The sequence below is a fragment of the Aulonocara stuartgranti genome, assembly GCF_965226115.1.
Source record: "Aulonocara stuartgranti genome assembly, chromosome: 18".
NCBI classification, from domain to species: Eukaryota; Metazoa; Chordata; class Actinopteri; order Cichliformes; family Cichlidae; genus Aulonocara; species Aulonocara stuartgranti.
Genome location: NC_138954.1, coordinates 10,781,470 through 10,800,430, shown reverse-complemented (window position 1 = coordinate 10,800,430; position 18,961 = coordinate 10,781,470). Strand labels below are relative to the sequence as shown.

Sequence of the window (18,961 nt, the reverse complement as noted above, 5' to 3'; positions counted from 1 at the left end):
TATCTGGATAGACATAACATGGATAGATGGATGGATAGATAGATGCTGATTTTCTTTTTTTGTGTTTAATTTTGGTTCTTGCCTTTCTGACTTTATGTTAGAAAATATAAAGTAGCAGCAGGGACACGTGGACACCGACCCTCGAGGGCTGGAGTCACTGGATCACGTAAGCCTGACTTAAGCCAATATAATTCTGAGTAACTTTCTAACATTTGGCAGGCTTTTTAACTTTTTCGTACTGTGTTTAATGTATATTTTCAGTAAATTTCCTACAGGTATTCTGTCCTCATAAGTACATAAATGCTACACACGTTCATATGTAGTATCAATGACTCCAATGCAGAGTGGGAATCATCAGCAGAGCAGCGTTTCACCCAACATTTTGAACAAAAAGCTGTAATCGTTTCTGCTGCATTCCTTAAAACAATCTGTGTTGATTTCATGGTGTCTGATCTTTGAGCAGCAGATAAATAATCGCATTAAGACATTAAAACTTTAATGTGTTCTCAGGCAATAATGGAGCCATGTCAAAGTTCAGGCTTGGCTGCACGCACTGGCTGCATGTCAAGGCGAACATTTTGCCATTTTGTGGTCACACTTACTTATTTGAGTGGAATTTTTTTTCCCTTTGATGCTTCTCAGGCCAGTATAGTTACACAGAAGTCATTATACACAGTGAGGAGAGAAACTAGAATAGATCCATGGAGATTTGTCAAGATCCACACAAACTGGCTGCAGGACTCCAGTGGTTTTGGGGGAAGGGAGCTTTTTCAGGAAGGGGGTAATTTTCTGGGGTTCAGTGGACAGATCAGGGTGTGGATCATCAGAAAGCCACTGGTTGAAGAAATTCTTGCAGATTCCAAACATGCATGAGAAAGAGGTTGTCTGTCAGAAGTAGAGAGATTTTATTTGAAAAAGGATTAAAAGAGGGTAAGAATTTGGCTACGGGCAAAACAAAAAGAAAGACAAAACGAACTTGCCATGCAGAATACCTGAACTTTAGAAGCAAGGTTAGTTATATTCTTAATGTAAAGCACCACCAAAAACAAAGCATCAGGAACAAGTCAGAGTGGGAGGTAAAGGAGGAAGACGCTGAAATTCAGAGATGAACTGGGATGGTGCATGGCACAGAAAGCGAGCAGATACCCAACGATTAAATAGAACCCATGAATCAATTTACCGTGAATGAAACAGATGATAGAGGAAAGACGGCAACAGCTCACAGTGAGAAGCAACAGGAAGTTGAGCTGGGCAAGTGGCAGCAGAACAACGGGGAATCCACAAAAACAATAGTAAAGTTAAAAGGCCCATGCCACAGACTGTGAAGTGAGGATGTTATGACACACAGCTGAACAATACAGCACGCAATCACCGTTGAGAACAGACGATCAAAAGAGGCAGTTAACAGGGTGTGACAAAAATGGGATGAGTTGTGTCACATTCAAGGTCTGCTGGGTTTTTGGTGCATATGCTAAATCCAAAAAAAACAAAGAAAGTCTGATCATTGTCCGGTATTTTTGATACCTGGTACCACACAAAACAGGGACATCATCACGTAGAAGATCTCAGTGGATTCGTTTTTACTCATTTACTTTTTATCTCTTTTTCATCCCCTTTTTCTTTTTGTTTTGGAAAGCACAGCCTGTCCTGTTATGATCAGACACAAATAAAATAAATAGATGGAGTAAATCTTTCAGCCCCATTATGTTCTAGTTCTGATACCTGCATGTAATATAATATTTGTCCATATCTTTCATTGTCTTTAACATAATTAGTTTATTAACTTTGCCTGTAACCCATATTGAACAGTTTATATCTTATTGTAAGTTTAAAAAAAAGAGCACAGGGCTTACCCTGCTCCTTCTTCTGATCCTCTACATCAGGGGTGACAAATATAAGGCCCGGGGACCACAATCAGCACACCATAGATGACAATCTGGTCCACTGGGCAGCTTTGGAAAATACATTTTGGACTTTTATAGTTTTTTCTTCTAATAAAGACATCAGATGACATTTTTTTGTTCTGTAAAAATTGCTTTGTTTTGTTTTTAAGTAGATTAAGTAGATCCACATTATTAAAACAAACAAACAGAAGATTTCTGTTTTATAATTACAGGACAGTCTGGACAGTGAGCTAGCAGAATCTTTCTATTGTTTTGCACATTCATTTCTTACAATTTAAACCCAAAGAGCTGTGTCTACAGAATTCTCTAATTTACTCGTTTTCTTTATCATGTAGAAAAACTGAGACGTACTGTTGAATATGCACTTTTTTTTCTCATTTAAAGATACCTCAGAGATTAAATGTGTAGTTAAACTTCTTTACATGGACAGAAAGAGAAGTTTCACTGGTCTGGCACACCCAAGATCAAAGTGGGTTGTATGTGGTCCAGCCTGGCTTCACATGAACGTCTGAGAGACCAGTGCTGTCTCCTTTTGTTTTTCTTCTGTCTCTCTGTAAGCGTCTGTCTCAGCAGTAACCAGAAGGCCCTCATGCAAAGGACCTACGCACAATAAATATGTTTAAAAAGAGATGAGACATAGTTTACTTTAACTCTGTGGAAGCAAAATGCTGATGGTCAGAATAATATGAGGAGATATTCTTTATACGTAGGAAATGAGAATTGAGTTTGTCAAATTATTGCTTAACTAATTACCCATACTTGTGTACATGTATTGCATTTATCTGGCCATCAAATAAACATAAAAAAGTTTAACAAAGGTGTAAAATACAGTTGCATCTATATTCCTAAAATTAATAAACACATATAAACCATTTGGGGGGAAGCAGAAATCTAGGTGAACCAAAAGAAAAAGAACCATTTTCAGGCAGTTTCAGGTTTGTGAGACATAATTGAGAAACTGGAAACATGAAAGCCTCAGAGTTATTCCAACACATGTCAAAACACTAAAACTTGACCATCTTCAGGAGCACAATGGATAACTACAGTCTTATTTTATTAAATAGCCTTGCACGTATTTAAACCACGCTGTGTTTTCAGATTGCAGGTTGCCAAGCTAAATATCAGGTTTAGTGACTGCTTTGATATTTAGTTGGAAAGTTTCAAAGTATTTGGCTATGAATTTTAGCTCCCAAAAATTAGATGAACGTGTTCATGTTCATGTCCAAACTCCACATGTAGTCCAGAACTATCAGTGTGCTGCCATAGGCCACAAGGCAGCCGGTCTCCGGTCTAGCTTCAGGCACAGCAGGCAGGACCAGATGAGTAAGATGAACATTAGCCAACTGATGTATGTGACGAAATGTTAAAAAAAAATGCTGCAGCTCTGCTGGGGATGAGTGACTAATGAAGAATAAACATAAACAATAGCCTGGAAAATGTTTGGACAGCAGGAATAGCACAAGTAAAAAAAAAAAATAAAACAGTTATTTCCAAATTTTAGATTAAATTATATTTGATTTAAGACAAAATGGAAACAGACTGCCTTTTTATATGCCAGTTTCTATCATTCAAGGCTACAACACACCCAAAGAAACAGATGAGATGTAGGGTTAGCAATGTGTAAATTTGAAGGCATAACACATCAACTTAATCGCATTAAAGTTGTCTGTATGTAAAAGAGCCGTTAAGTTTATTTTAAAGTAACTATTCAAACAATGCTGCTTTCTGGGTTTGAATCCAGTCTGGGGCCATTTCTGTGTGGAGTTTACATGCGAGAGAACACAGAGCTTGATGATGATCACAAATGATGGGGCCAACGCCAAGGGCTCTGCAGTGTTACACAATCGGTCTGGAAAACTGCATTATTGTTATTATAAGTTAATGGAGCTACTGAAAAGTAACTGACGTATATTAACTTTAGTGTTACTTTAAATCTATGCATAAGGAAAGCCATCACTAGTCTGAGCAAAACAAGATAAATCTAACAGAGGCAGCAAAGAACATTAGGAGGGACCGAATCAACACTCTGGTTCATCCCTGAAAAGAATAAATGTCTTGTCCAACTCAGGACAAGGATGGACAGGATGTCTTGTCCAAACACTTAAAGGCCTGAAAGACCTCAAACAAAAATGTGGATGACAGAATTATTTCCATGGTTGACAAAAACTGTTTCTGAACATCAAACCAACACAGGAGAATCATTTTCCACCTTTATAGTCGAGAGACATCTTGGCTCCAGGCCGAGTGGAGCTCAGATCTCAGGGGAATAAACACAGCATTTGGTGATGTTTCCAAGATTTTTAGATTTCAGTTAGTCTTTTACTAGAAATGATTTCCAAGAATTAAAAACTTATATTTAAAGTTATATTGTCATATATCCTGTCAATAATGGATATATCACCATATTGTAAAGTTTTGAGCCTCTGAAAAAGGGGGGCTGCATTTAAAGATGGAAAAACCCCAAACAAACACACAAACAAAAAATAAATGGCGCCCTCTTCTGGACCAGACCGCAACAGATGGCCAAATAGACAACAAACATGAAGATCTCTGGGATGCCATTTCCTGCATATGCACTCACTCAGTCTGGAGGAGAAAAAAGAAAAAGAAAAGAGGACCGACATGTTGATAGAAAGCAGACGCCTGGTTCCACAAAATAGAAATAAATGCCAAAACTGTGATTTGGAGCAATCTTGGAGGGTAGTATCACAACCAAATGATTGAAATTGGGATGAGACTAATAACAATGAAGTCTAATAGGAAACAGTTTTTTCTGAGGAATCGAGGGACTTGTTAGAGTTACTTTGGCCCGTAAATGAAGGTCCTGTCCTGTGGTTGATGCTCACAGGTCCCTCATTATCTCTGACTTTTGGAGAGAAAATGTGGGTAAACACACAAATTGTCTGATGTTTGTTCAAGAAGACTGAAACTGTATGAGAACAGAAATCACGGCAGCAATTATTGCAACCAGTTTGTTTATGTATTCAGCTTGTATGAGCAGCAACACCCTCTCTAATAAACTGAGGCTTTAAACATATTGCTGATAGCAAGGGAGTTAAATTATATTCCACTATAAAGGCCACAAGAGAGGCAGTGTTGTTTTCTGTTTTTAACTAAACTCTGAAAAACATGTTTACTCCTTCAAAATTGCATCCTTTGTTTCTAACGAGGTGGCACAATTAGCCCCATTTCTCCTCTTCCATCTAGTTTAAAAAGTAAACAAATAAAAGAAGACATTGTTCCGATTTTGTGAGGTCTGTTAAAAATTCACCTGACATTTAATAAACACATCACATTAGTCCATTTGTGGTCTACAAACCTTTGTTTTTCATTAAAACCTTAAAAAAAAACTTCTTAAAAAAATCATCCAACCTTTTTTATATGAGTTTAGTCACTAAAGTGTTGCACACTTCATGCTGGGCTCTATGTGTAATTACACAGTTTAAAACAAACACAACACACTGGCCATTCTGTGGTTCAGTCATGCAGAATCAGTGAAAAACCATGAATACAGACCACAGCAAATATGCCCACATATAAATCTTTGGTATTTGTAAACAGCTTGCAAAGGTCAGCCCTGACTAAAGTGAAGGAGCAGTCTGAGTGAAAAGTCTTACAAAACCTCTTTTGACTCCTGTATACCTGACTTATGATCAATAAAGGCAGTAAAATACAGTTATAAGCATTGTACATACCAGCCACTTTATTATGTTTAACTGAAAATTTAAGTAAACATCTATCTAAATGTGTTTTTGCACTTTAGACGATGTGCACATGTCTAAGCTTTCATATTCAAAAACCTTCATTTCACCAGCCAAAAGCATCTGATTCACCAAAACTGGAAAGCAAAATCTGGGTTACATAAAATCCGTACTTGATCATCGGGGGAGAGGTCATTTAGAAGCAACCAGAGAACTGTGACTCATGAAGATCACTGAGGTTGCCAAACGTTGAACGTGTTGTCAAAATATAACGGCCCACGGTATCATTATTGTTTATCTTATATATATGCAGAGTTGTTATTAATTTCTCCCATTAGAGAGCTGTACAGAAACAGATATTATTTGGCAACAAAATTGACCTTCAATAATAATAATTGTGTCATAGTCTTTAAAAAACAAACAGCAGCTGGTTAAACAAATAGCACTGCCCACATCTGATTGGCTCAAAAACTGATATGGGGCCCATCCCTGCCCAAGCACACCCACCTGGGGCTCACATGGGATAGGTGTGTGTTTGCTTTGCCAGAACAGAACCACTCCACGATTCACCCACACGTACCTGCTGTGGGCACGCATGGGTATATTTGTTGGCACACCGTACAGTGAACTATTACAGAGAAGATGAAATCATAGAAAATGTTTTATTACATCGTCTGAAATATGAGCCTGGAATAAGACGACTGATTCTAAACTAAATTGGATTTTATTGATACACTGCAAGAGAAGTCAAAATGTGCAAGGACATATTCCATTTTCTCAGTATGACTAAGTTTGTAGTTTTGTTTACATGTTTGATTACTAAGACAAAGATTCCTGGTTCGAGCTTGGGAGAAGGCATACATTTTTTGGAGGTTGTCTGGACTGTATGGGTGTACCTCACATGGGCCCCAAGAGGGCATGTCTGCTGGGCTGGTGTAAATGTGTCTTTGGTGCATGATGTAAATTCTCAGTGGATGACTCAGGGTGGTCACAATGAAACAGGCAGGCACGCAGATGTCCTAACAAATCCTCACACTCCCTGTGTCTGATGATAAAATTAACATCACATGGACTCTAGCAGATTCACAGACACAGAAAGTATAATCAGGGCTACAACATGTTCACAGTTAAAGTTCGTGGCCACAAAGCTGTGGATGTGGAAGTAATCTGATAGGTGTTGTGAAGCAGGAAGAAGGACAGCAGTAAACACCCTGTGTGGCCTCAAACAGAAGAGGAGCTACAGTGACTTCAACATCATTCAGCTTACGGATTCCCACAAGTTCTTTCTGCCATTGTAATTATTAAAGAAAGTGAGGGTGACTGGGACAGCACCTAAAGACGATTTTCAGTGGATCACAATACATATCCTGGCCAAGAGCTGGTAACATTTCTATTGAGCAAAGCAAATTTTCACTGACAGGTCAAATAAACATTCTGGTGGACCACAAGACCTCCAAGTCTTTAACTTATCGTCTAAGTTTCTGAACCTGATTCTGTTCTTCAGCTTCAGTGTCTGTTGGTGTTCACAGTTAAGGACTTGGCTGTTGGAGGCCATGGACATGAAGGCGTTGACTGTGAAGAATACAGCTGTCAGTGGATGACTGATCCTGGGAGGATGGAAGAGATCGGGCAGGGGAGCTGCCACAGCTGTTCAACACATGGCCACTTTATGGTGCACCTACAGGTATTTGAGATAATTTCAGGAGCTGTTATGGTCAAAATTCTCAGCAGCAGGTTTCCCACTAATTATGAAAATGAAAATTTTCATCCTCAAGGGAAGGTGAATGAAGCGGGATCCGGCTCTGGTTCTTTGATTAATAAACAACAGCAATGTCTTACTGTAATGTTTTAACAAATAGTTTTACTTATCTGCACAGTTTGGTTCTTCACTGGGCAACATCTCCATCTCATTAAATTTAATCACAACAGTTTTACTACAGTGGGGTAATATCCTGGCCTCAGGTCGCTGAGAGCTAATTGTATCAAATGTGTGCAACACCACAACACAATGGCCTTAATAAATGCTGAAGTATAAATGATGTGTGCCGATTTCCCAGAATGGCATGAATTTAGCCAGTTCTAGATCCACACTGGTACTGAGGCTCGGCGTGGGACATTGCAGCTGGTTTCACTCCATACAGGCTCCAAAGCTAACCCGGTCAAACCATAACACATAGACAAGAGAGAAAAAAGGACCATTTTTGATAACAGCTAACTATTACCTTGCTGAAAGGGAAAGTGAGAAAGTTGCTCTTTCCAGGCCATAATACAACAATCTGTGTGCGTCTTTGCTATTCATTAATCCATCCAATTTGAAGGTGGAGGTGACCTTTAACCTTTCTGCTGTTTTGGTTTAGAAAAGAGCTTAACTATCATTTTTTGACAGCTATTTAGAATCCATTCATCCTCTGAAGAAATATGAATCACGGTGGACCTCTGCGGTTTATGAGGAGTGACTGAGGTGACTGTTCTCCTTACGGGTGATGAATGTGGGATTTAAGCCTTGCTTTTATGCACTTCATCCACCACAAAACACTAAACAGCACACCTCCCAGACCTCTAATAATACAGGCTTCTGCAGGAGACCACATGTAGTGTTTAATAATACATAAACCTATTTTGTCTGAGGGAGCGACGTCCAGTCCGAGATTCGTCTCTGCTCGTCTCCAGCTGAAATAGCATTAACAAAGTAAAGGAGGAAGAGAAAGAGAGGAGAAAGTGGACCACTTACAGTCTCATCAATACTTAAAGAGACTTCTAGTAAAGCTGAACGCTCATGAAGCTGATAGCTGCTGACTTCAAGAGTCATACATCAGGTATAATGATGAACAGAATATTTATAATGAATACATTAATATTCTATCAATAATGGATACATGACCATATTGTAAAAACTGTTTTTGTTTTTTTGGATACTTTTTTATAATTATGGTTACAGACTCTCATCACCTCATTGAACTTAAACACTGATAATTCATTTTCTTACAACCAGCTGAATACTTTGTCATTCGCTGCAGTCAGCAAAACATTCCTCTAAAGTATTTCTTTTTCAATCTTACTGTAGATATTAGACTTACAACACATTGTAAGTATTTTATGAATAAAACTCACAAATGCTACTCTTTTAAAATTATTCGGGATAGATTTAGAAGGCAATCGACATAAATCCCCTGCTTTGTTGTGATGGTTTGTTTCATTTTTATCTTTTTGTCTTTCTTTCTCATTTTTTCTGCAGCAGTTAAATCCATTCATTAGCTTTACTACTCGTCTAATTCAGGATCCCAGGGCGAGGGGAAAGGATGAACCTTATCTCAGCTACAACAGGGCAAAAGACTCTGGACAGGCCGCAGTCTGTTGCAGCGCTCCATTAAATCTGTGATGTTAATTTAACACAAATGTTTGACATGAATAATTCATACGGTGTGTTTTGCTTTAAAAAGCTGCAGAGCAGCACCCGAGCATTCATGCGCTCAGAGACAACTTGTTTTTTTTACTTTCAGATGTCGTAACTGTAGTATCAGTGGAGGTGAACAAAATCTAAGCTGTTGCTCTCATAAGACCAACAAGCATACTAACAGTACGTGCTGCATTCTTAAATCAGTACTGACTGAATCGGTTCCTTAGGGGAGTCTTTCAGCCTTCTTACATAAGTTCACATAAATATTTTATATTCTGGGGGATTTATCAGGTTTATGTTTTAGCTTGTAGGCTTCTAGCAGAAGATGAGTGGAGTAAACAAAAATCTTCTAAAGACAGATGTTCCAAATCCACGTTAATCTCAAGGAAACTCAGCTCTCCTGCAGAAGGGGTGGTTTGTTTTACAGAGAACAATGCAGTTCAAACTGGAGGCTTTTGGGAAACAGTCAATATCTGCAAGGAAATGCACAAAACCAATGAAAGTGCACAGCTTCAAACAGAATGGGATTGTAGAGTTTACCTTGCACTGTTGTGCTTGTAGGCTCTGGGAAGAGTGGGATCAGCAGGAGATGGATGAGGTAGAAGAAAAGCAGGGAGGGGAGGAAGACAGGACCAAAGACATGCTGTGAAAAATGACAGAGATTATTAACTAATGATTAAATGGAGAGAGGTGTATAAACACACAGAGGGTGAAAAAAGGTGAGTGAAAAAGAAACATTCAGTGCATCATGGGAATCCCCCAGCAGCCTAACCTGATCCAGCACTTACTATATGCTTGATCAAAAAGGGCAGTTTTAGAATAGAACAGAATAGCCCTTTATTGTCAATGTACATGTGCAATGGAATTATATGCTCCATGCCAACTGTGCAGGAGTAAAATATATATATACATAAACCTAATCTTAAAAGTAGAGTGGGTGTCTGTTTCCTGACTCCAAACTGGGGGCTGGTTCCAAAGAAGAAGGGCCAAAAAGCTGCAGGCTCTGCTTCTTCTTTTAAATATCCTATGAACCACAAGTAAACCAGCAGTCTTAGCTCAAAGTGCTCTAACGCAGTGTGTGACAAAGTGGGTGAGAACACCATTTGTCCATATTCTTAGTTAACATTCTTGTTTTGATTTAGCCATATCTCATATGTATTCTGTAATAGGCAAACATGTACTATCCCAGGTTTGTTTATGTTTTGCACTTTCACAGACTATGTAATGTAACATCTTGGTTTAAATCAATTCTGACAAGTTTGTTAAGTTAACATGTTATTTATTTCACATGTTAATTTGTGTAGTTTGAACTCACCTCACCTACCTGTGTTCCAGGATAAAAAAAAGGGGAAATGTCGCTTCACTTCCTGTATTTATAGTTACCTGGTTAGTCTGAGGTCACAGCAAGAGACCAGCTGAAGAAGGGGGAAAATCTTTGTAATTGAATAAAGTTGATTTTAGAGTATGTTTAGAGTTTTTATTGCTAGGAAAGAGTAACAGTATAGGATTGCGTAGGGAAATGTTTGTTTTACCTACATAATGGAATAGTCCAGGGGTGAGATTGTTTGGTTAAGTGGACGATTTAAGCAGAAGGATGCAGGTGTTTGAAGAGAAAGGACCAGGTCAGTGTAGCGGTGTGTCGATGTGACCTTAATTTCTGTTGATTTAAATTCAGTTATGTTTATTTGAACTGAGTTAACTATGGAGTTGTTTCTTATTTATTTTTGTAAATATTGTTTCACCAAAGATGGTGATTAAATCACTCGCTACACTGGACAGCATCTGTCTCCTGCCATTCTTTGGCCGATTAGGTCAAGTCTTACCACACAGTGATACAGGACTATGAGGTAGGATGAAAAGGTGAGACCTGATTATTCAAGACCTTGTATGTGATTAAAAGGATTTTAAACTTGATTATGGATTTAACAGTGAGCCAATGAAGTCAGTATGGGCAAATAATTTGCTCTCTTTCTAGTTTCTTTCATTTAAATGTTCCTGCTGGCTCATAGTAGTAAAACATCAAACATTACTCTAACTAAACTTCAAACTCACAAACCTCATTATCTGTTCATCTGGCCCGCATCACTAAAACAGCCGGTGCTAAAATCATTCAATGAACCGGCTTTTGTTTTGAAGAACAGTAAAGACCTGATAGTCCTCGGATGTTAAAAGGGACAGCCTGCGGTTATATCTGCGTGCATGCTGTAAAATACCTCACTAAGCATAGTTTTAGATCACAAGTGCAGATTTCATTTTTGCAAGAACCTAAAAAATTTTCAGGGATTATAAAATATCATCATTTTTAGAATGAAATGCCACAAAAAAATCACTGAATGCAGCAGTGCAAGAGCCAGATGCCCTTAAAAATAAGCATTAAAATAAAGTTTAATTATCACAACCACAGAAGACGATGAATTCTGAGTTTTCTAAGGCATGCAAAACATGCAACTTTCCAATGTTTATTTTGTACAAGTGCACCGGTCTAAGCAAAGGAATTTGCAACAGAGAGATCCACACATGAGTTTCAGTTCACTGAGCTGCGATGGGCTTCTGTGAAGGAGGAGAAATAGATTAGCCGATGTTACCAGTGTCAAATTGGAGATTTGTGAGTTAATGTTATCTTAGGATTCTTACTTGGATTTCCTTACAAAGCAGGGAGCAAAGATGGTAACGCCACTGAATTTACTCACAAGAAAGCAAAATCACATTTCCCAGGAACAGACCAACTTGGTCCTTAAGTATTTGCAGGTAATGGACCGATGAGGAACACGTGGCTCCGCTGACAAACAGTCCAAGGCGGGACCTCGGACCTCCACCTCCACCTCCACCTGAGAGCAAAGGAAAGTTACTGTAGGAGATGAAAGAGAAAAGACAGAGAAAACTTCCTGACATTGTTGCAGTTGCAATTGCAATTTTGTTTCATGCATCTTTTACTAGAATTAAATGAGTCAAAGGAAAGAATTGGACTCAGTTTTCTTCAGTTCAGTGTGGCAGTAAAATAAAGACATTTAAAATAGTTTCTTAGTTTCAATTCACTTAGTGTTTTAACAGTAATAATGGACAACTAGTGATAATTAATGGACTCATTTTTAAAAGTAGAACTTTTTACAAAACTATGCAGCTGCTATATATATGTATATACTTCCAAAATCCATTAATTGATGTATTGATCTGTGATGTTCATACTGCTAGTCTTCCTGATCCTTTGTCTTTGCTGTATGACCCACCATCTGAAGAAGTTTAGACAGGGAATAAAAATAAACTGGTCTTGTTTTAATACAGTTACTGCAAAAGTGCACATACATGGTTGAATCCAGCTTCTGCCTCTTCCAGTTAAAACAACAGAAAAACTCTTTTACTACAACACAACAAAAGTGACAATCTATACGGCACAGCATCGTGATATTTTGCATTTGATTACATGCATTGCATGTGTCATCCGTGATGCTGATTCTACACGTTTTAGGTACACTTGTTCAATTGCTTTGCTAATGCAAATCAACCAATCACATTGCAGCCGGTCACTGCGTTTAGACATGGAGACGTGGTCAAGGCGATCTGCCTAAGTTTAAACTGAGGATCAGAATGAGGAAGAAAGGTGATTTAAGTGAATATGAACGTGGCGGTGTCATTGTTGGTGTGAGACCTGTTACCATCCTGCCTTGTTTGTTGAGTCATTTGCTGGTATTTCTAGTTTAGGTTGTCTTGTTTGCTATATGGTCTTCTTTTATGTCCTTCTTTCATCTCTGTGCACTTTCCTCAGGGTCTTCCAGTTTAGTCAGTCTCGTCTTCATGTTGTTTTGTCAGTCTGTCTCCCCAGCCATGTCCCTTGCTCTCTGTCTGTCTTTCTTCTGTTCTACTGTACAAGTTTACATGTCCTTGTTTGGGTCTCAGTCTGCGTGCCACTTCCTGTTTCATTTTGATGATCCCTTGTCTCATGTGCATTCTGTTCAGTTTGTTTCCCCTGTCTCATCATGTTTAATTTGTGCCTGCTGTGCTCCCGTGTGTTTCCAGTTTCCTTATCACTCAGTTGCCCCTTGTCCCAGTCTCTGCTCACCTTTCCTTATGTCTTCCAGGTTTCATGGTTATTTTGTATTTTCCCAGTTTAGGTTACTTGTTGGTTTCTCCTTTTTTTGTACATTTGTGTTCAGCCAAAATAAATGGCTCGCCTTTTGTAATTAAGTATCTGTTTTCCTGTGCCGTCTGCGCTTGGGTCCTTGTCTTGCCACACACGATATGCAGCCGCAGATCCTGACAGCAAATTTCGAAGATAAACCATATTAATTTTGGAACCAACCTTGTGTCTACTAGGTCTATTTATTGACTATACCACACAGAGCCTTTCTTTTCCTTCCTGCAGCTATCAGCTATAAGGAATGTGTGATGTCATCATTTCATAAACTTTTCTAAAAAGGTAATTGAAGCTGATCCTGTCCATCCATCATGACCACAGTGTACACACCTTAAGAATGTTGCCTTCAGCAGGATAATACGTCATGCCACAAAATCGAATAATTTCAAACTGGTTTCTTGAACATGGAAATTAATTCACTGTTCTCAAATGATCTCCACAGTCAGTTCTCAATGCAGCCAATGAGCATGACTCACATCATGGATGTGCAGCCAACAAAACGTGCAGCAGCTGTGTGACACGATCATGTCAATATTAACCAAAATCTCTGAGAAATGTTTCCAGCACCTTGTTGAATCTGTGCAATTAAGGATTAAAGCAGCTCTGAAGACTCCAACCCTTTACTAGCAAGGTGTACCTAATAACGTGCCCACTGAATGCATGTTCCCTTCTTTCTACGTTACATTTCTTCCATTTTGACAGTTACTCGTGTGTGCAGCTGTAGTGAACGCTCAGCTGCACTTTGAAAAAGAAATGCTCAATGTGCAACACATTGAACCTTGAAGCATTTAATTTTATTCTCTGAATTGTATTATTAATTCATACTGTTAAAATGTCTTCCCACAAATTAATGGACAAAATGCATAGACTCACAACTGCTGTGAGAAATTAAAGGGGTCTGTGCTGTCAGATGATCCATTATAGTATTACTGAATGAGGCCTATTGATTAAAAGCCTGCTCTTAGCAAAGCTGGAAAAGCAAGTTTCTGAAGTCAAAGAAATTGGTCATTCTTCAATAGCAAGATCAGTCAATTGATTTCAGCTTGTGGAGCAGGGAAATTATTTTACTGCTATTGCTAAATAATTGTCATCATTACCATTGCATTAATAATATAATCTGGAGTTTATATTGCATTCAGGGGTTGAACAGTGTGTCTTTCAGAAAGGCTAAAAGTAACAGGACAGGAAACAGGCTTGGAGAGTTTTGCAGAAGTGGAAGTTATTTTGAGCCGCAGGCTAAGACGAGGCTTTAACAATGTAACAGATAGCTTTAAGAAGGCCTTAAGCAGTTATGACTATTTTATACACAATGCATATCTGTGCTTATTAAAGAGTTGGAGCTCGGTCAATTAATTGGGGGTCAGAAGCTTTGTTCGGCGCGATGTTCGGACAATCTATTGTGCAAGTGACTTGGAGCCATAGAAGGAATTGCAATACATGCTTACAAAACACTTATATATCAGATCATTTTATATTAAGGTTTTAGTAGAGGTTCTTGGTTAAAACATTTATTTAGTAGAAGACATACACATAGTCTCAGTGAGCCTCTGTCCTGGTGAAAGGTCAGAGGCTCACTGAGACTATGTGTATGTCTTCTACTAAATAAATGTTTTAACCAAGAACCTCTACTAAAACCTTAATATAAAATGATCTGATATATAAGTGTTTTGTAAGCATGTATTGCAATTCCTTCTATGGCTCCAAGTCACTTGCACAATAGATTGTCCGAACATCGCGCCGAACAAAGCTTCCGACCCCCAATTAATTGACCGAGCTCCAACTCTTTAATAAGCACAGATATGCATTGTGTATAAAATAGTCATAACTGCTTAAGGCCTTCTTAAAGCTATCTGTTACATTGTTAAAGCCTCGTCTTAGCCTGCGGCTCAAAATAACTTCCACTTCTGCAAAACTCTCCAAGCCTGTTTCCTGTCCTGTTACTTTTAGCCTTTCTGAAAGACACATTGTTCAACCCCTGAATGCAATATAAACTCCAGATTATATTATTAATGCAATGGTAATGATGACAATTATTTAGCAATAGCAGTAAAATAATTTCCCTGCTCCACAAGCTCAACAGAGCAAGCACTTTAGTTACAGGAGACAAAGCTGAAGGCAAAGCGACCAACAAACAAGAAGCAACTGGAGCTGCATGTAGCATCAGATGAAATCCACAGGTTCTAGAGGATTTTCATTTAGTATTTTAAATTATAATCTGCACGAGAAAGAAGTAAATCAAGCACTAACTTCTAATAAGAGACCAACAGATTCTTCCTTCTCACAGAACGACTTTTGTTAACAGAGTAACAAATTCAGTAAACAGACCAAAACACAGCTGACTGCAACACAGAGCAGTGAAACAGCTGAAGACGTGCAGCTCAAACAATGTCATTGTAATGTAAATGATAATGAATAACAATCACACTGTCAGAAGCCGAACAGTTCAATAACAACACTGATGATTCATTAATAGCCACTGAGTATGAAAACTAACAACCAATACTGTGAAAGCTGCTATAGCACAGTTAATGAAAGCCATAAATGTTTAATTCAGAATAAAGGGATTACTAGGAAAATAGTAAACTCTAAGTTTGTTGTTCTGTCTGTAATTACAAATAACTAAAAATAAGAAGTACATACCAGTTCATTTTCACCATCAGACGTTTGTACCTGAAACACAGACACCATGCCTTTGGTGTGACTCTGCAGTCACTGCTGCCGGCTGTGTTTCCTTCATTAACTCCAATAAACGCTGACAGGTGGAGGACAGCGCTGACGGCTCTGTTAATAAATATGAAAGCTGCTCTTAATGTCCTGAACAAATATACTGGAACTGCGCTCTAATATATATGAGGCTTTGAATTAATGTCACAGCTTATTTATCAGTGTAGGAAGGCGGGAAAACACAAACGAGAGTACAGTTATTATTTAAAATCACATTTAAAGTACAAGGACAGAACAAGATGGGATTGATAATAATATGTATAAACATTTATACATATTAATTACCCACTCTTACTTTGCGCACTGTCAATAACACAAAAGGCCAACAAAGATGTAAAAAAAAAAAAGTGGGTATTAGAGGGAAAACTCACCAGCTGCAGTAACCAGAAGACCAGCCCGCACACCACTTCAGAGGCCATGGGTCTGGGCAGGCCGTGATGAATCCAGGTAAAAGACACCGAGAACTGTCTCTCTAAGGGTTCTGTTGCATCCCAAACTCATGCGCTCCCAGCTGGCTGCTCCAGACAGACACATCGGCTCTCCGCTGGTGACACCTGGACTCCGATTATTCCACAGTGGGACACTGCGCATTCACCAAGGTTCGCCCCACCAGCTCCATCGCCAGAAAACAGTATCACCATGGTAGTTTAGTGGCTCAGATGCTGTAAAATCATGTTGACCCTGCACAAGCTGAGCGCGACTCAGATGCGCAAACAGCTGCGCTGGCACGGAGCGTAAAAAAACCGGACAAAGGAGCCAACAAGTCCTCAAGTCCAATTAAACCCACTTTCAATACTAAACCACATTAACGAGGAACTATAACTAGGTTATTACATGGTCTCATTGCAGTTTTTGAGTTTCGTTAAAAGCAAGCAAGGGGGGTTGAGGCCTGAAGTCCCTCTATTCTTTTGGTTACATTTGACTGACTGGTCGCCAACAGGAGGCTCCAGGACAAGCCTGGGATTGACTTCGGATTCAGCCAATCAGAAGTGCGACTGGTTGCTGAGCCAGCTTCCTGCGATAATTGGAAGCAAAACGTGGGGCGTGCAATATAAACAGCTGCTTTAATCTTATAATTGTATAATTGTATAGTTTGCTATTTAATCACCATCATCAAATTTATAAACACCAAACAAGCAGGACCCCCAAGACGAAGATTTTATGAATTTCAAGAGGAGACTTTTCCTTATGACCTGATACCTTTTGGTACAGCTATATCAGAGAGAAACAGCGACGCCTACCGGTGCAGTATAACCACTCCAGTCTAATCCAGTTAACCACAAAAACAGGCCTGCGCTGTTTGTGCTTGCAGGAAAATTAATTTTGCCAAAATGTTTTCAGTTCTCGGGCAAATTCTAAACAATGTAAGAAAACATCTTCTCTAGTAACACGTAATTTAATTGTTGAGCAGGTAAACAAACATGATCTACAGCTCAGTTCAGAGCCCCAGGATGCTTTTTTAAATTTCCAAATATTCAAACAAAAATGCCACTGATCATTCATTAAAGTTAAGGAAAGTTTCTTCATGGTTCAGAGGTTGCTCAGTAGAGGATGATGAAAAGCGTACTGGTCAATGTGCATGAAGTGGACTGTTACAACGGGTCAGAATTACCCCGTCAAAACATAATAAATGTTACCTTTTTATAAAGGAGGAAAACACATGGAGTCTTTTTTATATTTTTACACTGGCGAACTGGTCAACTTAAATTTTTGTTTTTGGTCATAGAGTTATTATTTTAATACACTGTTTGAAATTTAAATTGTAACTGAATGTTGAGTAATTTGACATATAAAAATTACTTTTATATTTTTTTATTTCTTTTGTCATTTGTGGAAACACTTGTTTATTTTCAGGGAAACATTCAGCCTAAAATTCACCATTTGTCAGCATCTCCAAAGGTCAGGAATTAACTTTTTATATCTCATTTCTTAAATATGTGCAGAAACCGAAATGTTGAAAGTCAGACTTCTCTCAGTGATTCAGTGTGGGAGGATACGCAGATGGATAAACTGTTGTTCATCAGGAAAAATGCTCTGACATTTAACATTTCTGTTTGTGTGCAGAATAAATAACTGTGGTAATTCGTTAGCAGATTTTGTAATATTCTTTTTTATCATCAACAATTTTTATTTATTTCATTTTAAACTTCAATAACAGAACTTAAGGATAAATACATAAATAAATAGTTTAAAAAACAAACAAACAACAAAAAAAACAAAAACACAACACAACAATAACAACAAAAAAACAAAAACCCAAACAAAGAGAAGTTATCCTATTCTTTCTTCGCACACCACCCACACCACCACCCTGTCATTACTCCTCTTGTCTTCAAGTTACAGAAAGCCAGCTTGTAAAGGGGGACCAAATACAATCATATTGATGCAATTTGTCTAATAAACCATAAGTCACTTTTTCGTAAGACGCCAACTTAGCCATTGTCTTTAGCCACTCTTCATAGGGAGGGGGGTTCTTTTTCCGCCAATGTCTTAGCAGGACCCTTGGGCCGTAGTAAGAGCCAAAATAATCCATCGTTTTGTATAACTGGAAAAATCTCCATCAGAAAGTTCTGTGGTTATACCAAGTATGGACAGTTTTGGTGAGATACCAAATCTCCTTTTTAAAACACTGAAAATTACCTCCATTATATTTTCCCACCAATCCCAAAGTGCCGAACAGCTCCATAAGATATGTAAAATCAAAGCATTTTGACCATCACATCTCCAACATTCGTCCGTAGAGGCCAGGTTCCATTTATACTATTGTTGCGGTGATGGATGCCACCTATGGAATATCTTAAGTTGAATAAATCTACTGCCTGTTTCTTTATACATAGTATTAACATTTTGAAAACATGAATCCCATTCAACTGAAGAGATTTTGTAATATTCTAACTAATTAACACATTTGGCTGGTTTCCAATATTTAAGGTCCTTCTTCATCTATACCACACAGACACAAGAGTGGTAAAAATTTAACAAAGAAAATAGAACAGTTTAGAGGAAAATCTGTGCTGAAAAAGATGAAAACCAGTCTTCTAAGACAAGAGATATTGGTTATTTATTTATTTAACAATCATTGTAGTTGCATCTGTTCACTTTA

The 18,961-nt window shown here is 38.4% G+C and overlaps 1 protein-coding gene across 8 annotated transcripts; it reads right to left on the bottom strand.

Annotated features, from left to right (window-relative positions):
• Nucleotides 1-3,463: 3,463 nt before the first annotated feature.
• LOC309694099 (uncharacterized protein) lies at nucleotides 3,464-16,795 on the bottom strand. 8 transcript variants are annotated; one of them, XR_014272797.1, is made up of 5 exons: nucleotides 16,230-16,795; nucleotides 15,775-15,915; nucleotides 11,693-11,830; nucleotides 9,543-9,645; nucleotides 3,464-4,490 (listed from the first exon to the last, which is right to left on the bottom strand). XR_014272797.1 is itself a non-coding variant. In XM_082513853.1 (5 exons), exons 2-5 carry the CDS (start codon nucleotides 15,789-15,791, stop codon nucleotides 7,196-7,198), a joined length of 366 nt encoding a protein of 121 aa, XP_082369979.1. In that variant the 5' UTR covers nucleotides 15,792-15,915; nucleotides 16,230-16,795; the 3' UTR covers nucleotides 6,281-7,195. The 8 variants fall into 8 exon arrangements, 4 of the variants coding, with proteins under 4 accessions (XP_082369979.1, XP_082369981.1, XP_082369982.1 ...); XM_082513853.1 differs by lacking the exon at nucleotides 3,464-4,490 and adding an exon at nucleotides 6,281-7,283 and having other exon boundaries at nucleotides 11,693-11,850; XM_082513855.1 differs by lacking the exon at nucleotides 3,464-4,490 and having other exon boundaries at nucleotides 6,281-9,645; nucleotides 15,775-15,804; nucleotides 15,892-15,915.
• Nucleotides 16,796-18,961: the final 2,166 nt, after the last annotated feature.